General features: G+C 38.5%; 2 protein-coding genes across 3 annotated transcripts; one reads left to right on the plus strand and one right to left on the minus strand.

Annotated features, from left to right (window-relative positions):
- Nucleotides 1–1,155: 1,155 nt before the first annotated feature.
- On the minus strand, nt 1,156–6,967 carry rnf215 (ring finger protein 215). 2 transcript variants are annotated; one of them, XM_034872913.1, is made up of 10 exons: nt 6,503–6,966; nt 5,847–5,999; nt 5,691–5,762; nt 5,302–5,387; nt 4,378–4,432; nt 4,153–4,257; nt 3,605–3,721; nt 2,949–3,092; nt 2,598–2,700; nt 1,156–2,285 (listed from the first exon to the last, which is right to left on the minus strand). In XM_034872913.1, the coding sequence occupies exons 1-10, from the start codon at nt 6,725–6,727 to the stop codon at nt 2,263–2,265; spliced, it is 1,083 nt and encodes a 360-aa protein (XP_034728804.1). In that variant the 5' UTR covers nt 6,728–6,966; the 3' UTR covers nt 1,156–2,262. The 2 variants fall into 2 exon arrangements, with proteins under 2 accessions (XP_034728804.1, XP_034728805.1); XM_034872914.1 differs by lacking the exon at nt 4,153–4,257 and having other exon boundaries at nt 6,503–6,967.
- Nucleotides 6,968–7,638: 671 nt separating this feature from the next.
- Nucleotides 7,639–26,063, plus strand: LOC117945420 (SEC14-like protein 2). Its single transcript, XM_034872904.1, has 13 exons — nt 7,639–7,944; nt 9,860–9,935; nt 15,052–15,095; nt 16,042–16,104; nt 16,242–16,430; nt 17,828–17,923; nt 18,011–18,071; nt 19,030–19,113; nt 20,036–20,142; nt 23,829–23,968; nt 24,448–24,617; nt 24,732–25,125; nt 25,457–26,063. Exons 1-12 carry the CDS (start codon nt 7,891–7,893, stop codon nt 24,881–24,883), a joined length of 1,236 nt encoding a protein of 411 aa, XP_034728795.1. The 5' UTR covers nt 7,639–7,890; the 3' UTR covers nt 24,884–25,125; nt 25,457–26,063.
- Nucleotides 26,064–27,098: the final 1,035 nt, after the last annotated feature.

Here is a 27,098-nt window from a genome sequence, read left to right on the forward strand (position 1 = left end):
CAGCTGCATAGTTGTAGCAGAAATTATGATCAGTTATTTGGCAAGAAAACTGCTAGAACATTTAATAGAAAATTTCCAATTCCAATTGTCCAATTTCACACTAATGTAGACCTTTACTGCATGTGAACAGTTTTTGTTTAAAGATATATCCAAAGGAATAATTCTACTTTTAAAGAAGCATGCTCATTTGCTTTCTTGCCAGAAGTCTGGTTCTCTCAGAAGGTAAATAAATATGCCTACCAGCACCTCTAAAGTGCAAATATTAACACATTAAATCTTATTAGTTCAATCAAAGGCGACCTTTTGAGACCAGTTTTGGTTTTAAGGGAAGATATCTGATGGCCAGGAGCAGTAACTTCTTCTTTTGAGGTGAGATAATCTCTCAATATATGCACATATCCACCTTAAAATCGTGACTTGTCCTTTTTACACTTTGATATTCACATGGAATAAATAAACAAGATATAACTGAGTGAATACGTTTTCGAGATGCTGGTAGGCGGCTTTTGTCACGTTTGCACAGAGCCAGTGCAGCCGTACATCAGAGGTAAGTAAGTATGAGGACGTGTTTATCTCATGATGAATGAGATGACTTTCTCATGCGACAGTTCTTATGTTTGACCATTAGAACAGGACTGTTTTTGAGTTCTTCTCACAGACTTTCTAAAAAAGGGAAGGAAGCAGATAAGTATAAGTAAAGAAGAGTAAAAATACAACCAAGCTCTGGCCACAAACTCTCTGCAAAATGTTTCCTACCTGTTTAATATCCCTATTATTAATGGTTTCAAACTGTTCAACTGCAACTCTATCTACTGTAACATCAGTACAACAAAAAAAAAATGTACCTTACGTTTATAGTGACAAGTTATATCTGTTTGGTATTTTCACTGTATTTTTAAAAGTGTGTTCAATGCCTTTAGCAGCAACTTTTTTCTGCACGTTCTGCAGACAGGATAGCTACTGTATCTTCGATCAACTGTCCTTCGGCATTCTTGTAATAACTGAAATATGCCCATGCTTCAGACGTAGTCCTCTCAGCGGGCTGATAAATGTCCTGAGTGCTGTTGTCTCCTCCTTCCGCCATGATTCCAACTTCAAGAAACGCACCTAGGCTACGCAGTGTGCCTGCGCTGCTTTAGGAGACTAATCCACTGTGATAATGCAGATATTCTAAATGAATACGGCAATTGTGTTCAACATTTTCATCGTGGTTTACCATTACACCAGTAATTGTTACAGCCCTATAACAGACACAACTTAAGTATAATTCAGGAGGTGTGTTTGTGGTTTCTTTCACTCTGCAGTTAAGTCATAAGGTATGTTAAGGACAAGTGCAAATCACTTTTTCCACATCTGCTACTACCTGTAGCACAGTTACTTCTGGACTACAACTACAAAACCTCAACAACTAACAATGAATACTGAATTATGAGTTTGGACAAGCGACAAATTCAAACTGTTACTAAGTTGGTTATTGGGTGCTCAGAGAGCTCAGTTTGTAGATCGGGCGCCCATATGTAGAGGTTTACTTAACGCAGCGGTCCCAGGTTTGACTCTGACCTGCGGCCTTTTGCTGCATGTCATTCCTCCTCTCTCCCCTTTCACGTCTTCAGCTGTTCTATCAGATAAAAAGGCCTAAACTGCCCCAAAAAAATCTAAAAAAAAAAAGAAGTTTTGTATTGACATCATTTGGACCTAAAGTGAACGTTAACACTGGCCAGTCCATCAATATGTCCCACCTTAAACCCCTAGAGAGCATTGAGTTTTCACACACAAACAACTGACTCACGTGTGGTTGCTCAGGTTTTCAGTGTTTACCGATTTTAAAGCAGAATGTCTCGTTGCTCCTTAGTTCTCAGAAATAGAGTCGAGGTGTGAGATGTCACGTTGAACACAAACACCCTTATGAGTTACATCTGCACTGCTATCAATCACACATAAATATTTCCACAATTGGTAACATGATCCCAGGTAGAAGTACTGTTTACACACAACAGTACCTTTACAGTACTTCATAGTATTGTTTTTACATTGCCACTGTGTGTCTGTGAGGCCCAAAGGTCAGATGTCAAAATCTGACCACTCCACAGTCCAGACGGCCAGCCAGCTGCTGTGACGAGTTTATATTTGCTCCCACAAGTCATTGCTGGAAGACGGAAGGGGCAAGGTTAGAATTTAAAAAAAAAAAAAAAAAAAAAAAAGTCACTGAGGAAGAGACGAGAATTGATTCCCAGAGCTGCGGCGTGGGAGCCGAGGCAGCCGTTAACTGTCTCTGCAGACGCTGCCTAGAGAGAGTTGGACAAGAAAGGCATTTCAATTTAGAGCTGAAACCAAAAAATCAATAGAGTAGTGGATCATTAATTTTTAAGCTATTTTTTTGTACTTTTTTTTTCTTTCTACATTGGAGGCATACACATCATGGTAAACTTTACACATACAGTACATGTGATAAATTAGTAGTATTGTGCATAATGACAGCTGTTCTGTTGGAGAACCTCACCGATGGAACAGTGTGCGCTTTTTCTTTGCTGTTCTCACAACTATCAATATGCAACCAGATGTTTAAGGGCGTGCCTTTTGTGACTTAATGAACTCACCGAGGATGCTGCGTTTACACAGAGGACAGGTGTGATGCAGCAGCAGCCAGGGATCGACGCAATCTCTGTGGTACTCGTGAAGACACGGCAGCACACGTAGACACTGAAACAACACAAGAAACAACCGTTGACATTGTATAACTGTGGAATCACCTGTTCTGCTTATGCCTCAGTATCTTTATTTTTTTTTTTATTATTAAATATACACCTGTACATCCAGCCGCTGGTTTGGATTCTCTGCCTTTAGTCCCGAGTAAGAGTATTATTCACATGATACTACCACTTCTTTACTTGCCCACCAGGGAAAGGATACAGCCAAGTCTAACAGCGTATGTAGGAGTGTTGTCTGACCTGGTTGTTGTTGAATGGCTCCAGACAAACTGCACAGTTGTCTGTCTCCGCCGGCTGGGACGGGTCACACCACGGTTTGGGCTGACGATACGTTTTGGTCTTCAGTGAGGACATTCTCTTCAGGACATCCTGTTTCGGAAAGAGCTGAAGAACACAACACAGCAGACCATCATGTAACATGTTATCTAAATGAGGAAAAGATTCTCCTCACAGAAGATATGATCTGGTTGGATATGTGCAACATTTATTTTGCATATTTATTACAAAAGTTACTATTAAGCTTTAATAGTAATAGACTATCCACTTTACTTTTAAACAAGGGTTTGTGTCCACATTGTACAAATTACCTGCTTGTTGGTACACTTCACTGAAGCAACAGTATATTACGGTCACAAAGAACAATATTTTGTTCAACCTAAAATAAACAGTAAGTACCTTTGGAAACTATGGGATCTTGTTGTAAAACAAATGTTTGATCATGTACCTCAGACTTGTACTTAAGCACAGTAACTTTTCACCATTGCTTATAGTCATATACAGTATATGGCCAGAACTTGCAGTCCAGAGATGTCAAAGATATGTTGTACAGTGTTTACAAGTGTAAAACTGCTCAGCAAAAAAACTGTGATTTTACAATTAGTAAAGACCGAGTTTACCTCCAAGTCATCGTTCAGCTGGTGGTCCTGGTACTGCCAGCGGGCCTGAACGATGACTCCGGTGCTGAGGATCAGAGCCACCAGGAGCACAGTGTCCCACAGCTGCTGCAAGTACTTCTACAGATACACAGAGAAGAGCAACAGTACTTTATTATCTGGCTCCTTTATCAGTCTGTAGCACAACACAAAGAAAAGTAGAAATAGTCTTAACAAAACAGACATGCAAAACAGACAAAAAACTGACAGTTTGAAATGCATCTCAAACTGTCAGTTTTTTACTACACTGAAAGTGAAATTACAATAATAGTGATGTTTTTGTAATGTTATAGCAAAAGGGATTAGTCTTGAGGCAATGTCTCAAACTTTGTGCAGCTCCCTCTGGAGCCACAAAGGGCTTTAAACAACTCTTCACACATGCAGTAGTACTCCCCAACACCTGTAACAGACTATGATGTGTAACATCGAAAGAGCTCCCTACTGTAGGTGCTAAAGCAACTTGAAGAAAACATGTTAACAAAGCAGATGGTGCGTTTGACCGGCTCCCCCACCTGGACCTGAGAGTTGGTCTCTCCCGTACAGATGACCCCCTGCCACTCTCCGTAGCGACCTCCTCTCGATCGACCACAGCTGGACCACAGCGTGAGCGTGGCTCCCTGCCCGAACACACAGCAGCATGCGCTCACTGTCAGCTCAGCATGTCATCTGTTCACTCACCACCGCAGGGTGACAACAACTGAGAAACACACTGTGAGCTGATAGACTGAGGAGCTCACCAGGTCGTCCTGCAGGATTGTCTTGTATGTGATTTTTGCTGTCGCCTGAAGACCCCTGTGGGGAAAGAACTGTCATTTAGTAGATACCACGAGAAGATACCACGCAGTGGAAAACCAGTGCAAATAAAGATTCTCCATCCCTACATTTACACACACACTAACCTGATTACTGTTTATAACCAGTTTACATGTCTTTTCTGTCATGTATGAAAGCTTGTGTGCAGGAAACATCTTATTAATGTAAAAATCACAATTTTCACGTTAAAATGAACCAAATCAAATCATCGGTTTATCCAGGATCCAGTTAATGTACATTTACCACGAAACAATGTTCAAATACTAGTAACAAATACAACATCAGTGTTTTGATATCAATTCTTAAGCAATACTACTAGTATTTTGCTGAAAATAATATATTTACAAATACACACACACACACATACATATATATATATATATATATATATATATATATATATATATATATATATATAAAACATGTTCATTTGCTTTAACAAAATAAATTAAACCTTCTATATAAATAACAATATTGCATAATAACTTATCCTACAAAAAATATAAAATCAAACAATTGTATCACTTCAAGATGGAAATAACAGTTCAAAAAGTATACAATTTCTCAGCAAGGACACAGACACCAGTTGAACCTGAAATACTGCCTTAAACTTGTTATTGTTGAGTTACTGTACCAGAGTAGATTGCTAGCATGCATGTCAAAACACCGTATGATCTGTTGGCGGAAATCCTCAACTGAGGAAGCATGTGACACATGATATGAACTTATCTGATTTATTAAACAAACTGTATTTAGTTACTTTATATCAGTGATATGATGTAAGGTGCATGTAGACGTATCTGTTTTCATGTTTGCAGTAATAAATAGGGTAATAAGGTTTTCTGTACCTGAGCAAAGCTCCGATCATCTTAGTGACATTTTCAGACGTCTGGATCACAATAATGGGCTTGGACAGCACCTGAGATAGATCCATCTACAACAGAAACTTATGTTTAGGTGATCAATATGGTCTATCTATTAAGCTTCAATTTTCAGCCACGTTTCTATAATTTTCCCCAGAAATGTGACTAGCCAAAATAAACGTAATACGTGAGCTCTTTTTAAAAAAGCACCTTCAATTCTGTCTGTTTTGATGTGCAACTTCCGGAATACATTGCTTAAACATCAATGGACACACATATACACACACAAAAAAACTATTGCAATAGAAAGCATGTAAAACGACACAATATGATGATTAAAACATTATTAAATCATCCGGTGACTGTATATTTACCTCACTGACAGTGTTTTGATTCAGAGCTAGAATGATCAGTGCAGATGCTCCAAGGACCAATGCTCGCTTCATCTTTAACAGAGAGGACAAATGTTAAGTTTTTAAATGTCTTATATGTCGGTACCAGTGAGAAGAAAATTCAAACAGACTTCTTACCTTATTGACCATGGCATCAGTAAAGGACTCCTGGTTTCCCGTGGAGGCTTTGCTGTCATCCATCTCCACAGGCACCACTCCTATCCACGGCTCCTGCTCTTTGGTGTCGTCCTCGTCTTTTCCTGCGCTCACCTGTGTCTCCTCATTCTGGACCTGAAGAAAACAAGCTAATCATTAGTACTGAAAGCTACCTTGCTAAGGGGCAGTTTAATGAGGCAAGAGCTGTACTTGTTCCCTTACAATGTATGACCTTTATTGCAAACAAAACCACTAAATCCATCCATGAAAAGATATAAAGTTATTATATCTCACACTGTTTACTTCCTACTGTCATTTAGGATTTTCCCATAGATGTAATTATAATGTATTGTGATATTTCTTTTTCTGAAATGATTGACACGAATATCAATGTCATGATGTTATTAGGTAAAATACTATGGGTAACGTTAATAAACAATGGTCAGGAAGAATCAGATTGTAAAATTAAGTTCATCTATAATAAGTCATTGTGAAGAATAGAGGTCAGTAGGCTCGACGTTAGTATCTTATTTTGGTATTTTTTTTGCTATTTTTAGAACGTTTATTATCCAAACAACCACTGTCAGTGACGTTAGTAGGTTGTCAGATGCAGCCCTAATGCTCTTTTGTAGCCTCACCAGGACCAGCTCTCCCTCCAGCTCTTCATCCCGGTCCTCGGAGCTCCTGCCGCCCCTGCCGGACTCCAACACGTCCCCCTGGAGCAGAGCGCTGACGCCGGGCCGCTGCTCCAGGAAAACCTCCACCTGAGCGACCTGGTCCGCGGCGACCAGCAGTCCCGGCCCCCGCAGCAGGACGAGCGGCAACGTTACCCAGAAACAGCACCAGCAGCGATCTGGAGCCATGACCCAACAACAACAACTGGGTGGAATGATGATGCAAACGGTTATAAGTACATAGCTAAACCTGATCAACTGTAAGCCTTCATTTTAGAAAAGCTGTTAGCATGTTTTTCACCAGTTACTAGCTAGCTAACGGACAGGCTGTAAAAATGTAAACAACGGAAGACAGCTTTCGGCTTCGACCGGATAAAGCGGGAGGTTCATTATCTTGTAGGCTATACAGAGCGAGACTCACTACCAGAAAATAAATTCACTATTTTAATAACTATCTAAGATAACTATACCGTATTGAGATAAATACAAATCAACGTCAGCGTCACATATGCGGTTCTTCCGTTAACTTGCAGTTTAATTTGAACGTTGAGTTTATACAACCAGAGAAGGCTGTAACGTTTGTAACATGAGATAGTACCATACCTATACTTCCGTCTTCGATTTGAAACCACGTTATGGCACGAACCAGGCTCGTCAAAGTCCTGCTGAGCACCTTCAGAGCGGAGTTTTTCACCTCTATTACCACAAATAGTGCTATATTTTCACAAATAGTCCAATATTGTGTAATTGAGCTCTGTAAGTTTTTGAATACTGACAAATTGTCTGTTAAAATCACAAGCTGCTCACATTTTATCAGGCCTACGTAGATCTCCATAGTTATATACTGTTTATTTATATGTGAATATTTATGAATTAGTACATTATTATATAATTTTTTTATCTATAGAAACTATAACCAGTTGATGTAATATTTTAGAAAGAACAATTAAATAAACCTGGTGTGTACAACTACAACAACAATAATAATAGAAGAAGCTCTAACGTTAGCATGGTGAGAAAAGGGGCGGGACTTCTTGGTTTCCTCCTTCTTGATACGAGTAATGCACCTGTCATTTCTCCTATCTTTGGCTCAGTCAGCCGGTTGGACCGGAGTTGCGAGTGTCGTATTTACATTTGTTTCCCTCTTAGTTCCCATGCAGGTAGCCGGCAGCGAAGGTTAAGGATAAACTGCCGCCGCGAAGCGAGTTAGCATCAACTGGGCGGCGTTGACGACAGAGATCCGCCTGTCACGGTTAACGGTGACGGTGCTGTTTCTCCCAGGGCTGTCTGTCTGTCAAATTGACTTTGAAGGAGCTCCGTCTTTATCGGTCTTGCATCTTCTGGTCGCAGATATGAGCGGAAGAGTCGGAGACCTCAGCCCTAAACAGGCTGAAGCACTGGAGCAGGTACGTTTTTCAATAATACTAATAATAATAATAATAATAACAATACCAACAATAATAATAATAATAATAATAATAATAATAACAATTACAATAATAATAATAATAATAATAATAATAATAATAATAATAATAATAATAATACTTTAAACTATAAAGCCTCTCTCTTTACTATCATTTCTCTTTCTTGTTATCCACGTGACTGGTATAATAACCGGTCTGGTACATCTTGCTAATAAACCAACCTTTTTTTATAAAATGTATTCATATTTTTCTCTCAATGTTAATAAATCATTCCCTAATGATTTGCAGATCAGTTAGAACTAGAACGTTTGGTTGAGGTTTTTGTTTTGACTGTCATAGGACTGCAACGATGCCCTAACGAATAATATTTTATTATTATTTTCCAATAATTAACATTATTGTCTAGATTAAGCAATCATCTGTTTGTCTATAAAAACAAATATTGCTGGTTTAAATGCCTTGAAAATTTAATAAAAATGTGTACTAAATCCACGAGTCCTGCGTCAGAGTAACTGTCTCATGGATTAAATGTTGCCCTTGTAAACCGTCACCAGCTGTTCCAAGGCCTGTAAGTGATCTATGAAGCTTTGGTAAACTAACAATACTAATAATTTAATTAGTTAAATTATAAATACTCAAGTGATTTTGCCTTTGCAAGTTATTTAAATGATTTCCCCAAAAGTATCAAAATGGTTCCCATTACTTTTGTGATTGATTATTGAAATACTTGTTTAAGCTCTAAATATTATTCTAACTTCTTACTTTATATTCTGGCCATTTTAAATTATTTATTGCCATTAGTAAAATCTTCAATTGCATATTTTAGAAAATATTATCCTGTAGCTCCTCTTTTTATAGTTCCCTTCCACATCGCTGTTATTCATATGTCATAGTTATGTTTGTTGGGATTCATTATACAAGTTATTTTAACTTGACAGGAAGTCTGTTAGCTGTATGTTTACATAAGCCTCATGTCATAAGAGGAATTACAGTAAATGGCCAAAACTATGTGAACACATTATTTTTAAGGTTTAGTCTAGTCCTTTTAGTTCAAATGAAGAGTAATTTTGATTTGTGAAAAAGTTGGGGTACTTTCCTGTTTCAACATGGCAATGCCTCCATGTACAAAGTCCATGAAGAAATGGTTTCCCCAGTTTGGTGAGAGTCCTGACCTTCACCCCATCCAACACCTTCGGGACAAATTGAAATGTTGACTGAGACAAAGTCGTTGCAGCCCACATCTCCAGAATGGTGTTGTGTATGAATGGGAGAAAATTGCCGCAGCCAGGTGGAAAGTCTAAAACCAGAACCCATTACCCGCCATTACAGCTGCCGATTCATGCCTATGGTTTTGAAATTAGTCATTTTTCAGCAAACAAGACAAAACAAAAATTCACTAGTTGCAGCATCTTAACTTTAAATATTTGCTGGATTTCTTTAACTGTTCTTCCAACATAACAAGCAATGTAAATATGTCAACTCGGGCCGAGCCAAATCATAAATCAAGAAAAGAAAAAAACGCTACTTGTTTTGCAGCACTAAGGCTCGAATGTCCACATAGTATGTTCAAGTGTCCACATTGTTTGGGTCATGTTGAAACCAGAGTTATCTGGAGGGTTTTTCATGAATCTTCTACAGGCATCTCTTATTGAAAATTGCAGATCAAGTGTGTAAAACAATTAGTCTCAAAGACACAAATTTCTGCAGCTTTAGTAAAATAAAACCCACTATTCTGAAATGAATTAAAAGCTTTAAACAAAGAAACAGATTGTATTTTTTCCCTTTAGGGTCAGAACTGTAACTGAACATTACATCCTAGTACTGGATCTGCTTTGCAGCTCATAAGCAAAAATGTGTGAGTCATTTGTCTTCGCTCTCCTTCCTCTGTCTAAAGTTTCGAGAGAGGATACAGGACATTTCTCCTCAACTTCCCGCGCAGCATGACCACTTCCTGTTACGCTGGCTCAGAGGTGAGTTGAGAATCGTGGGGCATCTGTTGCTTTTCCCTGACCCCAGCTTGCAATCAGAAAAAGCTCAACCTGTCACATAATCCCTCTCCGTTAGTGCGATTATTTGCCTACATGTAATCATTTGCATGCATTCAAAGGGAAAAATCTGTTGGTGTCGTATTTGTGCAAAAAGCAGAAGCTGTTGTCGTTTATTACGTAAAAGGACATGATGCAACGCATGTCACCACTCTGTTAGCAGGGGTTTGAGATAGCAACTCAACATGGTTTTCACACCTAAATACATTACTAAAAAAAAAAGTCTCCTCTATGATTGGTAGTGGTTAATGACTCAGTAGTGGTTAAACCAAATCAGGAAGACGTCAGTTTTGTAGTTTTTTTAACTTAAACAAACACAGACAGATTGAAAGATTCAGATTTTTCAGGCAGGAGATCTGCACGTCTTGAAAAATCTTAAAAAGTCTTGAAAAGCATTGAATTCCTTTTTTCACTACTGCTAGGTACAGTAGCTGAGAAGCTTATTGTCTTATTTTAAATTGGTTAATCCATCTCAGCACTGGTTATCTGGGGTCAGGTCACATTCATTCATCTAATTAATATCAATATGAATTATTATTATAAACTGCTGGGAACTACTTGAAATAAATCTGATAATAATAAGTAACTAGGACACGTCATCCCTACTAGTTAGCCATCATTAAATGCATCTAAAAACATTTCTTTTCACAAAATCCTTTGTCCTAAATTTAACGTGGTAAATGCTGCAGAAACCCAGGTTGAGTTTACTATTCGGACTCTGGAGGTCTAGCACTCCGTTTCAGGCTTATCCAGAGCTAATCGCATTAACGACAGCTTGTCTGCCGGGAGACTCCGCTGCTGTTTTCCTGTTGCTCTCCTCTGTTCAAGTTTTCTTTGAAATTGTTTCACAAGAAGAGTTCAGTGGCCTATTGTTCTCTTTAATTGAGTCTCACTAATTAACCATAGCAGTTGTGAAATTCAGCATCACAGCTCCAAACATGAACAATGAGGTGTTTGTTTGGCCAATGATTCAAGTTATTTCCCAAGTTATATGCATGTAAAGATTATTCCCATTCATGCTGTGGGAATATGTGTGAGGAAAGCTTAGTGCACGTAATTAATTCAAAGCTAACAATTTAAAGCCTGAGGTGGTACACAGTGATTACACAAATGATTGACCTTATAATAAATCTAGTTTAGAACACTTTTCGTGCCCAGGTTCAAATCTGCATTGTGTTAAAGTACACTTTGTGATTCAAGTAGTAATTCTATATATACAAATAGTTTCTTTTGTGAGCTATGTGCCTGACAAGAGGTCTTTCTGGCTCCCAGGGCATCACGTTACTTTTTGGCTATAATGCCAAATCAATGCCTGAATTGGGCTTGGTTAAAATGTAATTAAATTTAGAATTTTTAGAATTCACCAGTTGATAGAGAGTAAAATGGATCTGAACCCAGTTTCAGATGTGTCCAAAAAAGTCCAAAACGTCTTATGTACTAGCTGCTTTTTGTCCATAAAAGAATTGCTTTTAAACAGCATACATAAAAAGGTTCAAGAATTAATTTCAGGTGAACTTGTGGCTGGCTAGCCTGACGTCATCATACTCAGATTCTAGTCAGAATACGAGTCTGACACTGCTCCATTGGGCTGTAATTATGGGGTGTGTTTCAACCAAACCAGGAAAGAAAATGTCTATGCACTCAATTGGATAGACCTACAACCAATTACCATAACATATTACCATATGTGACATATGTTGAAGCTTAGCCAAAACCCGTAGGAAGGATGGCAAAAACAGATTTCTGATTGAAAAATGCCTCGATTGCGGTTCGCTGTTCCGCTTTTAAAATGATTGTGTTGTCAATATCTTCTATAATTCATGTATATTCTCTTGTGTGTGACTGATATTTTGCTGCTGTAACACTGTATTGTCCCATCTCTGGGAAAAATAAATATCTATCTATCTATCTATCTATCTATCTATCTATCTATAACAGGTGAGATGGCGGAATCTACACATTTCAATTCCTCAGTGGCAGCCATCTTTGTTGTAAACAAATTTAACCCAAGCGCTCTTTGGTGATGTGGTTGATTACATTACTGTTGATCATCGGTCAATCATCATATTAAACCTGCCCTGACAATTTAATTGATCAGAACAGCTCTGGTTTGAGCATCCACAACAGAACAAGTCCAGACCACATGGTCCAGACCGAACTCCCCGACCTCAAATGTTGTGGGTGGAGATAAGTTTGGCTGGCATCCAGGCTAGTGGCTGGCAGCAGAGAGAAAGAAATCCAAAATAAAGTATACAACTGTCACAATTTAGGACCTATTTTTCCTGAGGTAACGGGCATATCTTTATCTGTTACTGTGTCAAGGTTTCATGTTTCTTGTAATATTGTGAGTGAAATAATTTATATGAACACGTCTAACTGTGTGGCAGATCGGTTAGACCCTGTTTGTCTTATGATGACAGAGACAGAACTGAAGAAGATGAGTCTTGTACTAGAGGCCATTGACCTTCCTCCTCCTCTTCTTAGCAGAATCAACTAAACAAATGTTTTCTAAGTCTGCCCTGAGATGATTCTTACTCCAACTTTGTGAATACAGTATTTATCTCAGTGGAATCTTAGCTTAAGAGATAAAAGGGGTAAATGGCACCAATTCAGCCTGTGACTGCCTTTATATACTTTAGGACAAAGTGTTAAACTGCATTTGTTCCAGAGTTCAATGAACTTCAGTTTTTTTTTAGTCACAAGACAGTCGTTGTTGACCTAATTTGTCACATGCATACATTTCTGACTGGTCTTGACATGAAATAATGTGACTTTTGCCTTTCTTTAAATTTAGCCTATGTTCAGTGCTATAGACGGGGATTTCAGCTGTTTTAGCTTCTTTAGCTATCCGTGGAGTGGCCTTCTTTTTTTGTTTACAACTGACTAGCCAAGAATAATGCCAATACCGGTCACATAACAAGACACATTGTCTCGCCTACATGTTATCTAAATCTTTCTAAAAGTTTGAAACTAACAGCCGTTCAAAAGACTGCAAGGTCCCTGCTTGTTTTATTAAACCTAGACCAGTGGTGTGTAAGATATTGGCATTATCATTAAATGTTATCAGATAATATGCTGACTGGGTTTGTCCTTATACCACCTGAACCTCTATCTCAGCTTAAGATAACATTTCATATCACTGCACTTGAACCTTGTTGGTCCACCGTACATACGACATCTATCGCACGTCTGTCTGTCCAGTTGCTCTTCTTGATGTTTCTATCAGTTTCTTCAACCCTTATCCAAATCGAGGGTCTAAGAACAGACGCTGTCGTATGTTATAGAGATTGTAAAGCCCCCTGAGGTATTTCATGATTTGTGGTATTGGGAAATATAAACACAATTGAGTTGACCCTTATCTGAGAAGGACTATTGGGTTTGATATCACCTTATTGTATCTAATAGGATATATTTCTATATTAAGGAGCAGCAGGGGAACCACTGCTTGAACTGTAATATCTAGTAAGATGAGGTAGTTGGAACAAACACTTTATTACCGTCTCAAAACAACACACATCCTGGTCATCTGCTTTGTGCATTTGTAATTGTAAGTCACTATGGCCTAGTTAAGGAGCCAGACTGGAGCATTAGGTACAGTATAATCCAGTGCTGGAGTAGGTTGTAAATCTCACTTCACAGCGATATTGTTGTTGGGCTTTCCCAATAGACTGTCAGTTGCAAAGCTAATCACCTTAAGGGGTATTAAGACCGTGAACTGTGTGTCCAATCTGTTCTGGATCAGTCCTGCCGACACGGTGGGTTTAATATGTTTGAGTAATGGAGGTGTTTTGCATTAAATACAAGTTGGTATTTTTAGCCTTTTCTACAATTTTGTCCCTCTGTGTAATTGGTGGACCATGTAGGAATTATAAAGAAACTTTTAAAGAACTCTTGAGCAATTGGTGGCATTGATTTTTTTAATCTACTAGTTGTTTCCATCGACACCTATTTTGTTGGTTGTCTAAGACATTTATACAGTGTTTTTGACACTATTGGAAAAAGGTGCCAACAGACAAAACAATAAGACATGATCACTAGTTGCTACACTTTATTGAAAGCTTCATGACAATGCGCCCCAGACCTTGTTCCTCTAAGATTAAGATATAAAAAGGTCAAGTGTGATAATGTAAAATCTTACTAACACGTCTATTACTTTACTGACTGAATAAAAAGATGCACTGCCTTTACAAGATCTGTGTTTGAAGGATGTGATTATCATCATTATACATTACATTGAAACTTCGTCTAAACACTTTTAATTAAATCAAACTTGCACACATTTTAAATAATACATTTTATGACATCATTCATTGAAACTAAAACCAAGCTTTTGTATGTGGCTTTTTCTTGACTCCTTTTTTGTATATTTTCCTCCGTCTTTTATTCACCTCCCTTTATTTTCCTCCTCCTGTAAAACATTTTAGTTGTAATATGAAAAGCGCTGCATGTTGGTGGAATCCCACTGTAATTGTCCCTCTCTGCATCCCGGATAAATACCTTTTATTTCATTTAGACCATTTATGTATCATGGATGTCAGTCCTTACCATGTCATTTTTATTTTTGTTAGGTTCAAAGCCTTGAGTAGAAAATACAGACACAGACTGGCTTTTCTTTGACAAAGGGGATTGAGCTCTGAAAATCAATTCAGCAGTCTTTCCAAAGCTCTCATCCACTGCTCTGCCGTTTTTATAAGTGGGTGTGAACAGAAAGTAGATTTACATACATTGGTGTAGTATATAGTTGTTTTACATAAATGTGGGTTAGTATATCATATTATTTGCTTTTCTATTGGCTGAGCTGCAGCTGGGTGTGTTAGGCAAGTTTAGATTTAAAATAATTCCCTAAAGTTGAATAAAGAAACAATAGCTCCTTTTTCACACAGTCACAGCTTATCTTACTCTGCTAAACTAACAACTCCTGTGTCTGGCTCTCCTTGTCTCAATGCTTTTTTGCATTTCTCAAGGCTTCAAATATTCACATGATAAATATTTAACAATATAATTTTGTTCAGTTCCCACAATTTTACCTTCTCTTTTTCAGCCAGAAACTTCAATGTCCAGAAGTCGGAGGGCATGTTGCGAAAGGTAACATGTTCCCTTTCTTCTGTTGAGTAGGAGAGGACATTTTTATAGTACATGTCACACTCTTGTAGAAATGCAATTAAAATCATGTCCTGACTTGGAAGTCGAGGCGCATTGACAAAGCCTCCTCATTCACTGATTCACTTGTTTTGTGTGTGAAAGTGTCGTTAGCACCAGCAGCACAGACTGCTCATCAGCTAAGGAGTGGCTGCAGATTAGTGATAATAATGGTTCACTGTGAACAAACGGAGTCATAATCCTCACAGCAGCCTGAGTAGATAAGATATAGATAAAAGAGGTGGAGTTAGCAAGATGATGTTAAGAATTACAGCCTCCCAATAAAAACTACATTCACTGTTTTGTGTCCACTAGGTGACAGAAAACAAACTGGCAGAGACACACCCTGATATATTGTCATTTTATAAAAGTTATTAAGGTATAGTTACTTCCACAAATCAACATAGCAACAGTTAAGTTTATTTAAAGTCATGTTTCTGTACCCCTGATTAATCGTGGTCCAATATTACTTCTACTTTTTGCTCCAGTTTGTTCTCCACCAACTTCTGAGAAAAGTATCTGTCTCTTTAGCTGCTAAGAGTTTTACTCCCATTTATTAGAGGGGAAGGTGGGGAATAAAATGTTTTATTTCAATCATCTGTTACTTCTTAAGTCTATTGAGTGGACTGAAAACAATCCTGTAAATGTATAAAAAAATGAGCTAATTTGCTCATTTTAATCTCTTTCCCCTTTGTTGGCATTTGAGGTTGTAAGCATGTGTTGGCATGCATTACACAGCGGAACATAACTGATCCCTTTTCTGCTAATCGAGCAGGTTTCACATCACCAGGAAATCTCTTAAGCCTCTTAAATCACCACTGTGCTTGGTATATTATCAATCCTATGATTAGCCTAATAGTTTTGCCTAACATGCACCAATCTTTTCTTTCAGCATTTGGAGTTCAGGAAACAGATGAAAGTAGACACAATAGTCACCGACTGGCGTCCACCAGAGGTAACAAACCCTTAAGTGTACTAAAAACATATCAGTGTACTTAAAGCGTCATTTTAGGAAATAATTTCCTCAAATAAATGCATCAAATATTCCAGTCCACAACTGATGAAACCATTTAAAATGACTGCTGTTTGCAGGTGATAGAGAAGTATCTGTCAGGTGGGATGTGTGGTTACGACCGGGAGGGTAGTCCTATCTGGTATGATGTCATTGGACCTGTGGATCCTAAAGGCCTCTTCCTGTCTGCCTCCAAGCAAGACTTCATCAAGTCCAAGATCAGAGACTGTGAGGTCCTGCAGATGGAATGTAACCTCCAGTCGCAGAGGGTAAGAAACCACGGACCATAGGACAGGGGTCCCGTGCTCCTGATCACACTTGATCCTAAAACGTGTCTGGTTGATGTGTAATGGTGTTTATAGAATAAAGCATATCAGTGGTTCCCAAACATGGTGGCCATGTGAGTACAGGGTTAGGTAACAAATCAATTAAAATAAACTGCCTCACAAATAACAATGACAGACTTTTGGGACATTTCTCTAATCTTTCTTATGAATTAATTTACAATTGTTGCTTATAACAAGGTGCTCTAAGCTATGGGGAGGGGTTAGTGCGCAGAAGCATGGAAGGGAGAAGAAGGGACAGGATGAGCAGAACGGAGGCCCAAGCTAGTCTCAGTTTTGTTTGAAAATACTTCAAACGTTAAGAAGTAACGTCAGCCAACATTCCTTAGAGCACCTTTAAGAATGATTCCGATGGAACAAGGTAACACCACTGTTTAGTTCAACTGCTTGCAACTTGCCACCCACTAGTAGACTTGGCTTCTTCTTAAGAAGTTACAAGCAAAATATTGTTTCATTTTCCTTTGTGAAACACCGAAGAAAAGGCACTGTATAGAAACAGCCGTCCTCGTCTCACTTCACATATGTGAAGCATTTATTTTTAGAGCAGTAATATCAGTTTTCCACTGATAAAATCAAATGTGACCTCTAAAGTCTTTTTCATTTGGGTGTTAGCACAGTGAAAAAACTGCTAACAGATGACACGTCTTAAGAAACAGATTACAACATGCAGCTATTATTGACCCACACTACAGTATGTCACAGCCAAGACGAAAATTTAAAAGAGATAAATTTGCCTTAACAGGAATAATACAACGTCACATTTAGATTACAAACAGGCCAAACTCAACTGAAATTTAAGATTAAGAAGCAGCATACAGAACATACTATGCCCATGGAACAGTTTTGGTTGAAAATCCATTTTGGGTTCATCAGTTACTTGACATTTTCAAATTATCCATTTTCCAATTGCTGCAAATTTTAAAATGATAATTGAATGTTTTTTTTCCTGTTTATTTTTTAAATTTGGCTGGATTAGCTCTTGTTGCAAAAATAATTTGTTACCAATTATGGTTTCAATTTTCATTCAAAAAGTGAAATATAGATTAAATAATTAGATCAGATGTCATATGGATTTATGACTCTGTTACAATAAAAAAACCTTTATCCAAAGTGACTTAAACAATTGAGGAGCAATTTCAGGTTTATTGTCTTTGCCAAGGTCACAGAAAGAGCCAAGAATACCCCCAATTAACACCAATTAAAAGCACCCTACAATTAATGGCTATTCTGCTCTACCACCTTAACTACTGTCGCTTTTATTTTTGTTTTATACATTATTGTATTGTTTCACAGATTACATGTTCCTGTCTTTCTGTCACCAGCTTGGGAGGAACGTGGAATCAATCACCATGATCTACGACGTAGAAGGTCTGGGTCTGAAACACTTATGGAAGCCCGCTATCGAAACATATGGAGAGGTAGAGAGATGTGCACATTCAGTGTAGAAAGACTGTTAGGTCGGTTGAACATTTCCAAATACAGTATACGTTCCTCTGTGTCACCAGATTCTCCAGATGTTTGAAGAGAACTATCCAGAAGGCTTGAAAAGGCTGTTTGTCATTAAAGGTAAATGTGTCCTTCTTCTAAGAAGGACTGAGACCAAATCATTGATTCCACCTGCATTTCTGTTGTACTCTTTAAGTATAGGAAATTGATCTTAATGCCTTAATTAAAAACCTTTAAGGATTTGCTTTGTGAATGAATAATGTATCTTAAATAAATTAATGTTGTTCCTTAAAATACAAGGGGCAAGTATACATACCCCATATGTTAAATTCCCATAGAGGCGGGCAGATTTTTAATTTTAAAGGAAAGTTATTTCATGGATCCAGGATACAATGCATCCTGATAAAGTTCCCTTGGCCTTTGGAATTAAAATAGCCCCACCTCATCACATACGCTTCACCATACCTGGAGATTGGTATAGGGTACTTTCCATAAAATCATCTCTCAATGCAAATCAAAACAGGTATTAGGCTTACTGAAATAAAACCATGCCGATCTCTAAGTATGGTGAAGGCAACTTTAAAAGAATAGATAGTATCCTTGATACTGTGCATCCTGATAAACAGATGATAGAGAGATCATTTTATGGAAAGTACCCCATGCCAATCTCTAGGTTTGGTGAGGGGTGTGTGATGAGTTCCCAGGGGAACTTTATCAAGATGCATAGTATCCTTGATCCATGAAATAACTGGATTTAAAAAATAAAAAATCTGCCTGCCTCTATGGGAATTTAACATAGGGGTGTGCCACCTGTATTTCAAAGAAGGACATTTATTTATTTACAATACATTCTTCATTCACAAAGCAAATCGGTGTCCTTTAAAAGGTTGGATTTTTCCTAATTCTTTTAATTAAAGGCCTTAAAATCAATATCCAAAAGACTTTCTAGTTAACTTTAGCATTGGGTTCATAAACTTATGAGCACCACTGTATGTGTTCATATTTTAAATGTTATCCTGCTTTTGAAGACCCAGGGTTTCAATTATTTCTCGTTAACGTTTCTCTTTTTCTACTGCAGCCCCCAAACTCTTTCCTGTGGCCTACAACCTTGTCAAGCACTTTCTAAGTGAGAACACAAGACAGAAGATCAATATCCTTGGGGGTGAGAGTGAGACCCTTCACATCACTGCATCTAATTTTATAGAATATTTCACCCAATCAAAACACTTTGTTCTCAGTCTCAGTGCTGTCTTTTACTTTAAGCAATTGACACGTCTAACCCAAGATGAACTGGCTGAGGAGCTTGGTGTGGTGTTACCTAGTCTATATTCTTGATGTTCTACTTCCGGGATTGCGCCGTTGCTGCTGGAAAATCCGCTGGATTTCACTCATTTAGGCCGCATATCCGTTACCTTGGGCTTCCTTTGTGTTGACATTTTAAACTCCTGTTGATTTATGAGGACCATGGTTTTCCTTTTCTCAGATCTCTTCAGGGTAAATCCAGACAGCTAGCAATCTGTCCAATCTGAGTTTTCTGTTCCATGACTAAAAGAACATCACATGTTCCACCAAAACAAGTTCCTTCTGAGACTATTTTGCAGCGGCATGGTGGTGCTTAGCACCGCCAAAGACAATTGTGATTGGTTTAAAGAAATGCCAATAAACCAGAGCCTGTCTTTTCCTATCCCCAAATGCTATGTGGAGTAGCCAGACTCTCCTCCTGGGCGCTTTGGAGGAGGGTCTGGCAAAGTGAGATAATATGTTACCATAGGTTACCATTTTCTGTGTGTTGTCTTCAGTACAAAAGTTTGCAGGCTGCTCTTCAGTGCCGAAAAATGTATCCTTTTATTATTTTTACCGTGCACGAAAACATGAACATGAAAAGCTAATTTTCCAGTTTCCATTGGTAGACCAAACTCTTAACATACAATATTTTAGTGCCACAGCAGTCATAAACTCGATGCCCCAGACAGCAGTGACTTTCAAAGCTATATACCTGATCCCTACATAACAGCACAGCGACACCCAATGTACACAACAACAGTTAAAGTCCGGTTATTTCGATAACATCGTTGTTTCTACAGGGAACTGGCAGGAGGTTTTACTGAAGTACATCGATGCAGAGGAGCTGCCAATGATATATGGGGGTAAAATGACGGATCCTGATGGAGATCCTCGCTGTCGGACAAAGGTGAGTCAGTGAATTAGCAAGACAAACTGCACACCCATGGGTGCTGTTGTTTTGGTAGTAAAGGTGGGCTGATGATGAGTTGGAAGAAATGAGCACTTGTTTTTAGGTTAATTATTTTAAGATACTATTGATACTTGGATATGCACTTATTGACGCTTTATGAGACCTCAAAGGACTTGGCTGGCAGGCCACTAGATGTCTTAAATCTAGTTATATCTGTTTGGGAAAATAATTTCATAATCATTTGTTTCCTTGCTTGCACTAGTGGTTTTATGATGTGTTGTTATTTTTAATGGTCCCATGACATTGTGCTCTTTGGATGCTTTTATATAGACCTTAGTGGTCCCCAAATACTGTATCTAGAGACTCTTTTCCAAGATTCAGCCTTGGTGCGGAATTACAGCCGCTAGAGCCAGTCCCACAGTCCAACGTAACCTTGCCCCTTGTACAGTATGTCATAAGGGGCAAGGTTACCTCCCCTTCTCATCTGAGTTTCCTTTTCTCAAAGGCAGAGCAGGATACCCTGGGCTCGGTTTACAACTATTGCCATTTCTCCATAGGCAGGCTGGGGGAACTCATATTAATGTTAAAAAATCCTCATAAAGTGAAATAATCATGCCATGGGACCTCTAAGCCTTTTCAGCATGTGAGAAATGACAAACCTATAAAGTAAATATTTATTTCCTCTGCATTCTGCTTTTGTGTGATATGATTGGAACACTGTAAGTCTGTCCGGTAATAACAGCTGTTCCAGTTTTGACAGTTACCATTTTTCAGTCTGGCTTCTTAACTCTGCCTGGGGTCATTGCACCAACTTTCCATACGGTGTGGGCTTGGGTTATTAGTAGTTATGTAATGTTAATTGTATTATTGAGTTAATTGAGAATTCCACCTTAAATGGGAAGTAGACACACACTGTCTGCTCTAAACGGAGCAGAGAGTGAAATGAGCACATTACAGCAGTACTGTATGTTTACCCAAAACGTATGTTAAATAAATCTAAAACATGTATTTCTTTGAGTGCCATCACTCAGCAGATAAAGCCACAGCTAACAGTTGTTTATTTAAGATTTATCGTTATGTCCTAGTTGAATGGATTACTTAAGACAAACATTCACAAAACTAATCAGCACATGGTGTCACTTGATTCTTTGGAGTCAACAATTTGTAATTTTGCTATCCCAATAAAATTACACCAAAAGTCAATTTTCAGACAAAAGTACAACAGTCCTGCAATAGATTCAAGTCTGATTCCAACAACAGCTGATCAGCCCTACTAAACAAAATAGGCGACAGTACACTTACTTTGGAGTAGTTTTAACATTTATATATTGACTCTATTTCCATAGACTTGTAAGTATTGCTCTGTTGTTTTCTTTCAATGATTTAGCATCCTGTGCTTATGTAGTTTGTCAGCTTCCAGCTTTGCTTTGGTGAGAGATGGTTTGGCTAAATGCATGTTGTTCACTTGAAACAGTGAGGGTTAACATTTGACTGGCAAACTATTTTTTCTCTGCGAGTTCCCATCCCCACCAGTTTTCCAGTTTATCACGGCCAAGCTAAAAATATAAAAAGAAACTAGAAGGGGACAGACCTCCGTCGAAGCCATGCCCTATATATCGCAATGTTAACGAAAATGAAAGACAACGCTTGTGTATTCCCAGTGATTTGGACCCGCTTCCCGCTTTATTGGGTTCTTCGATGGCGTATGCTACACAATCCACCAAGTGTCATGCACAGAAAAGCAGTTTTCCATAATCGTTCTTACAGACAAACAAACCAACAAACAAAACCTAAACCGAAAATATAACACATTTAGACTACAAACAGGCCAAACTCAGTAGAGGTTCTCTATAAAATGTTAATGCTGCTCACATTGCTGTGGCAAGGGTCCTGTGACACATGAATAAGCCAGTTCGATCACAGCAGGTCAATGACAATACATGGATTATTCTGGACTGGCAGAATGAATCACACTGCACACATGCTGAATACAGTTTCTCTCTGCCATACATATACAAATATAAAAAAGGAATTGATGCAAAAAGGATGAAAATTGTGGTTTTCCCGATTGCATTGAACAAATGGTTTGCCTTGTGAAATTTGACAGGTAATGACATTTTTTCCAAATTAACAGACAATCCACAGTGCATTGCAGATGATAAATGATATAAAAGATGATAAACTAGTCATCCCTGCTGCGTCCTTGACACACTGCGTAGAAATGGCCAAAGCTCTTAGCTCGCAAATGCTGTAAAAACCCGGCCGTGTAGTATCGAGCAACAGGCGCAGACAGCTGCAGCTTGAGTAGTCGCACACATAAGATAATACTCTAGACAAGATAACTGACGTTTGTCACTGTTTCTGTAGATAAATAATTGGGCCCAGGCGACATGAGGAACAGGAAGAGGGACATTCATGTCCGCTGGATTCAAGATTCAAGGAATTGAGATGCTCAGCCTCAAAGTGGTTTTTTTTTCCTAACTTTTTCTAGTTTAGCTACCTGTGTGTCCTTGACATTGTACTGTATTACGTAAGTTAGAGTCAGATGAGAAGATTGGGACCACTCTCATGTATGTACAGTAAAAATGAAGCTAAAGCCAAGAGACAACTAGCTTAGTTAAGCTTAGCACAAAGACAGCTAGCCTGGAGGTCTCTGCAGGAAGTCATTGCGCCCAGGAAACAAATAGCCTAGTCCAGCAAAGAAGTTGTCAATAGATGGACTTTGTTACTATTGGACAGAGCTGTTTCCCCACGTTTCTAGTCTTTATAAGCTACATGATTTTTGCCTTTAATAATTGGGCATCAATTATTGGTCTAAAAATATTTGAACTCAAAATCAATATGTAAAGACATCTATTTGTTAGAGTTCAAATGAACACTGATATTTTTGCTGCATCTTTACGGGTCTTGTGATTATCGTTGTACAATACTTTGTTAAGTCATACAGCAAGGGATCCTGTCTGTTCTAAGTTGCAGGGATCTGTGCAATAGGAAAGTAACTTAGTCATCCAAGCTTGGTGATCGGCTTCCTTAAATACAACTTTTGGGCCTTATGCATCTTGTATGAGGTTTTTCTGACACTTTTCTGTCAAATCTCTGAACAATTTATGTAAAGAATAAAAAATCAAGAGTTGCCTGATGAAGTTTTGCTCTCTAAAGGACTATATCACAATGTGTGCATTTTGTTCTTTTTAGTACTGCCCTGTCCGCAACTTTTCTTTTTGCCGAGGCTCGTGACAGTTTCCCAATTACAGCTCTGTTAAGTTCAACATTTCTTTAAAACTTTTAAAGAAGTAGTTTGACTTCCCTTATAAAAATGCTAATCTAAGACAGCTTTGAAACAACTTTCTGAGCTGTGTCTGTCAACTGTAATGTATAATATTAATTAACACCTGCTGGTTTAACTGACACTTAGGAAATCACTGCCCTCTGTTGGGTCATATACTGAACTGTGCGGTACTGGGAATACAGCTGATTGGTTTGATATTTATGTGAATAAACAATTGAAAAAGAAAACCCTTTTTGTGCAAAAGTTGTAAAATTACAAGCATTCAGACAATGTCACAAAGTTACAGTAAGTGATGGCATTTTTAATTTCTCTTCCCCCCAGACTTTCAACATTTCATATGATTTACCTTTTTACACCCATATCTATAACTCTGTTTGCATGTTCTCGGCTGCAGATACACCACGTCGGCCCTGTTCCTCCCTCCTACTACGTGCGGGACCACGTAAAGGTGGACTACGAGCAGTGTATGACCGTCAGCCGAGGTTCCTCCCAACAGGTGGACTATGAGATACTCTTCCCCGGCTGTGTTCTCAGGTTAGCTGGATGCAACCCGTTTTCTTACAGTTGCAGCAATGGTGTGAAAGATCAAATTGTTTTGGCATATGGCAAAGTCAGAGACCGAGACGAATGAAACAGTTTTTAATTAAACAAACATGCAATGTGAAAGTCTGGGATTGGAGAGAGCACTAAATGGTCTACTGAATAAGCAGGACGTTGAACCTTTAGATGAAAAAAACGATTTAATATTAAAAAATAACTAAATTAAAAAAAAATGCTTTTGACTATCAATAATTGTTTATTGCCTGTCAGCACTCGGAGAAAAACTAGAATGTTTAATCCGTCCCCTGTTTTAAATCGTCCCGGTCCGCCCCACATGTATTCTTCGCTGTGGTGATATCAGGCCTAGCCCAAATAATTTATGATAAAAGACTGACTGAAGTATTTAAATCATCATTCTTTCAATATTGTGTTGTATAATTTATTTTAAAATATTTTTCTTTCCATCTCGGTAGGTGGCAGTTTGCCACCGAGAGTGCAGACATTGGTTTTGGCGTGTATCTGAAGGCTAAAAAGGGCGAATGGAAGAAGGCAGCTCAGATGGAGGAAGTTGTGCCCACTCAGCGCTACAACGCCCACTTAGTGCCCGAGGACGGATCACTGACCTGTGAACGCCCGGGAGTCTGTGAGTAACCTAGTACTTAGCATACACAGCATAGAAGGCTTTATGATTATAACGTGTAAAAAACATTAGACCTAGTTATTATAGTAAATATTCTGTTACGTTTGTCCTCCCCAGATGTTCTCAGATTTGACAACACTTACAGCATCTTCCAGGCCAAAAGAATCAGCTTTGCTGTCGAGGTCCTGCTCCCGGACCACTTACAGTCCCCACAGACAAACGGAGGGTCCAAAAACCACGAGCAAGCTGAGAGCAACAGCCAATCATAACCAAGGAAGATGCCAAAATGCGCGATTCCATGTTGTCAGATCAATACAGTGTAGCAGCCACTAGTAAGCACAGCCCGAGAGACTTGATCTGAGTGTTTGACACTTTAATTATCTTAATTATCTCACATTCTCTCCATTTGGGAACACTTATGAAACAAAAAGGAGGGACACATAATATGGCGAAAAGTATGTGGAAAGCCCCAATACACATAAGTTTGTGCACTTAGTTTTTTTTGTTCTTGGTTTGTGCTAGGCTTGCACAATTCAGGGGAATATGAATCCCGATTTGTTTGCTTTGAATTGATATCATGATTCTCTTTCATGATTTTTTTTAACTATAACAAAACGAAACAAAATGGCAGTACCAAACATAGATTCCTTTTGTCACCTATAGCACATTGCCCATCACCACAAGCGTGTAGAAGAGAAGGGAGAGGACTGAGGCGCTTCGGAGAGCTTTAAAACCTACTTGACACAGTCTATGTTTAAAACTCACAGAAGAAAGCAGCAGCGTTGTAGTGTAGCGGATGTATTGAGATAGTGATTTTACAACAATTAATCGTGCAGGCCTAGTTTGGGCTAGGCGTCTTAGTTCCAATCAATCAATCTTAATGCTATAACATTCATAAATAAATGATTTTCCCAGGTTTGGTTTGGAAGAACTTGAACTTAACCCCACCCAACATCTTTGGCGATAAACTGGAGTGCCAACCTCCAGCCAGGCGTCAACACCCAACATCAGTGTTGGACAGAGGTCATCCCTATTTTCCCAGCATCCACGTTGTAAGAGATTTGTAAAGGGCTTGCAAAATAATTAATGGAGATGGATCCAATCCATTTGGCCTTGGTGGAGAGGCAAAATTAGTTTCTTAACTAAGATGGAAGTTAAGAAAACTGTGTCCTCAAATTTGAGGGCAGTAGGCTCTACGCTGTAGTTGTGTGATTTCAACATAACTAACCCAGGGAAACGTATATGTGAACATTTCACCTAGGAAAAAAACATTGCTAAGAAAACACAAACCCTTTTGAAAGGTCTCCTTAATGTGTCAGGTTAGAGGATATTGAGCTAGGGAACAAAGGACCCTGTGATCATAGAAACACTCCCATTGGACCTCACTAAACTCTTATAGCTAAATGGGCACAAATCCCTGCAGCTGGTTCCATAATCCTGCAGAAAGCCGGAAACCAGATGAGAGGAAGCTGTTGTAGCTTTGGATTAATGCTCAGTTTTAGGCTGAGCTATTTAACAATCACCTATGGGTGCAACATTTGGGAGTCCACATACTTCTGGACACAGAAAGCAAGTAGCAACTTGATGAAAGCTAGATACCTCAAGAGTATGTCATCGCAACACTTAACAAGTCCTCTGTAGTCCACTCCTCAGCTCTGCTCAAGGCTAGTGACTCAAGGCTAACATTAGGCCCTGCTAGCGTAACACACCCGAATCCCCAAACCAAACTGTTGGTGGTCGAGATCAGTGTGGGTAATGTAGGCGCCAGGTTTTGACAAGGAAGATGAAAACCTTTCCATCATCGAGAATCGTATCCAAGTGAATCAGCTCAGTGCTACCACATCATGCTTAAATGGCAGCATCATGGAGTAAAATAGGCCCCCACTCCCATTAAAAAAAAAAAGTATTAAAAGGTGGTACCAAAAATTAAGAATAGTATTTAATTCTCTATGAACAAAATGAGTAATATAACAATAGGCGTGTTGCCATTTGATACTTGAAAAAAAAAATCTAAAACTACACCACTTGTTCTTTTCCTGCTTTTTATTATTAAAATAATGGAAATTCAAGGTCACACACTGAACATTCATCATAATTACACATGGAAGCTTATGGAATACGTTGTTATGAGTTTCTAAATTAGGTTTGATTAATCTTTTGAAAGCTCTGTTTACATTTATTGTCCATACTTTGACAGATTAGCAATGAGCTTTCACATTTGCAGGTAACATTCCTTTGAATACCCATTTCCTCATTTTCTAATTCACTTTAAAAATAGGTTGAACAAATATTTATTTCCTAATTGCAATATATTTAAATCTATATCAGATATACAATGTACAGTATTAGATAATTTCATGTTAACTTGTTTGCAGTGGATGCGAAAGAAAATGTTAGTATCACTGGACAATAACTGAATGTATATTGTGGAAAATGCCAGAATGGATGATTATTCACATTATTTTCATATTGATAACAGTACTG

This window comes from Etheostoma cragini, chromosome 5 (assembly GCF_013103735.1).
Source record: "Etheostoma cragini isolate CJK2018 chromosome 5, CSU_Ecrag_1.0, whole genome shotgun sequence".
NCBI lineage: Eukaryota > Metazoa > Chordata > Actinopteri > Perciformes > Percidae > Etheostoma > Etheostoma cragini.

Bases quoted from the DNA above. Each gene is read 5' to 3' on its own strand.
- LOC117945420 (XM_034872904.1), top strand. From the start codon at position 7,891: ATGAGCGGAAGAGTCGGAGACCTCAGCCCTAAACAGGCTGAAGCACTG. The intron at 7,945-9,859 runs GTACGTTTTTCA...CTCTGTCTAAAG, and splicing joins AGGCTGAAGCACTGGAGCAG to TTTCGAGAGAGGATACAGGA. The intron at 15,096-16,041 runs GTAACATGTTCC...CTTTTCTTTCAG, and splicing joins CGGAGGGCATGTTGCGAAAG to CATTTGGAGTTCAGGAAACA.
- rnf215 (XM_034872913.1), bottom strand. From the start codon at position 6,727: ATGGCTCCAGATCGCTGCTGGTGCTGTTTCTGGGTAACGTTGCCGCTC. The intron at 6,000-6,502 runs GTGAGGCTACAA...TGTTTTCTTCAG, and splicing joins TGGAGGGAGAGCTGGTCCTG to GTCCAGAATGAGGAGACACA. The intron at 3,722-4,152 runs GTGGGGGAGCCG...GTGTATCTGTAG, and splicing joins AGACCAACTCTCAGGTCCAG to AAGTACTTGCAGCAGCTGTG.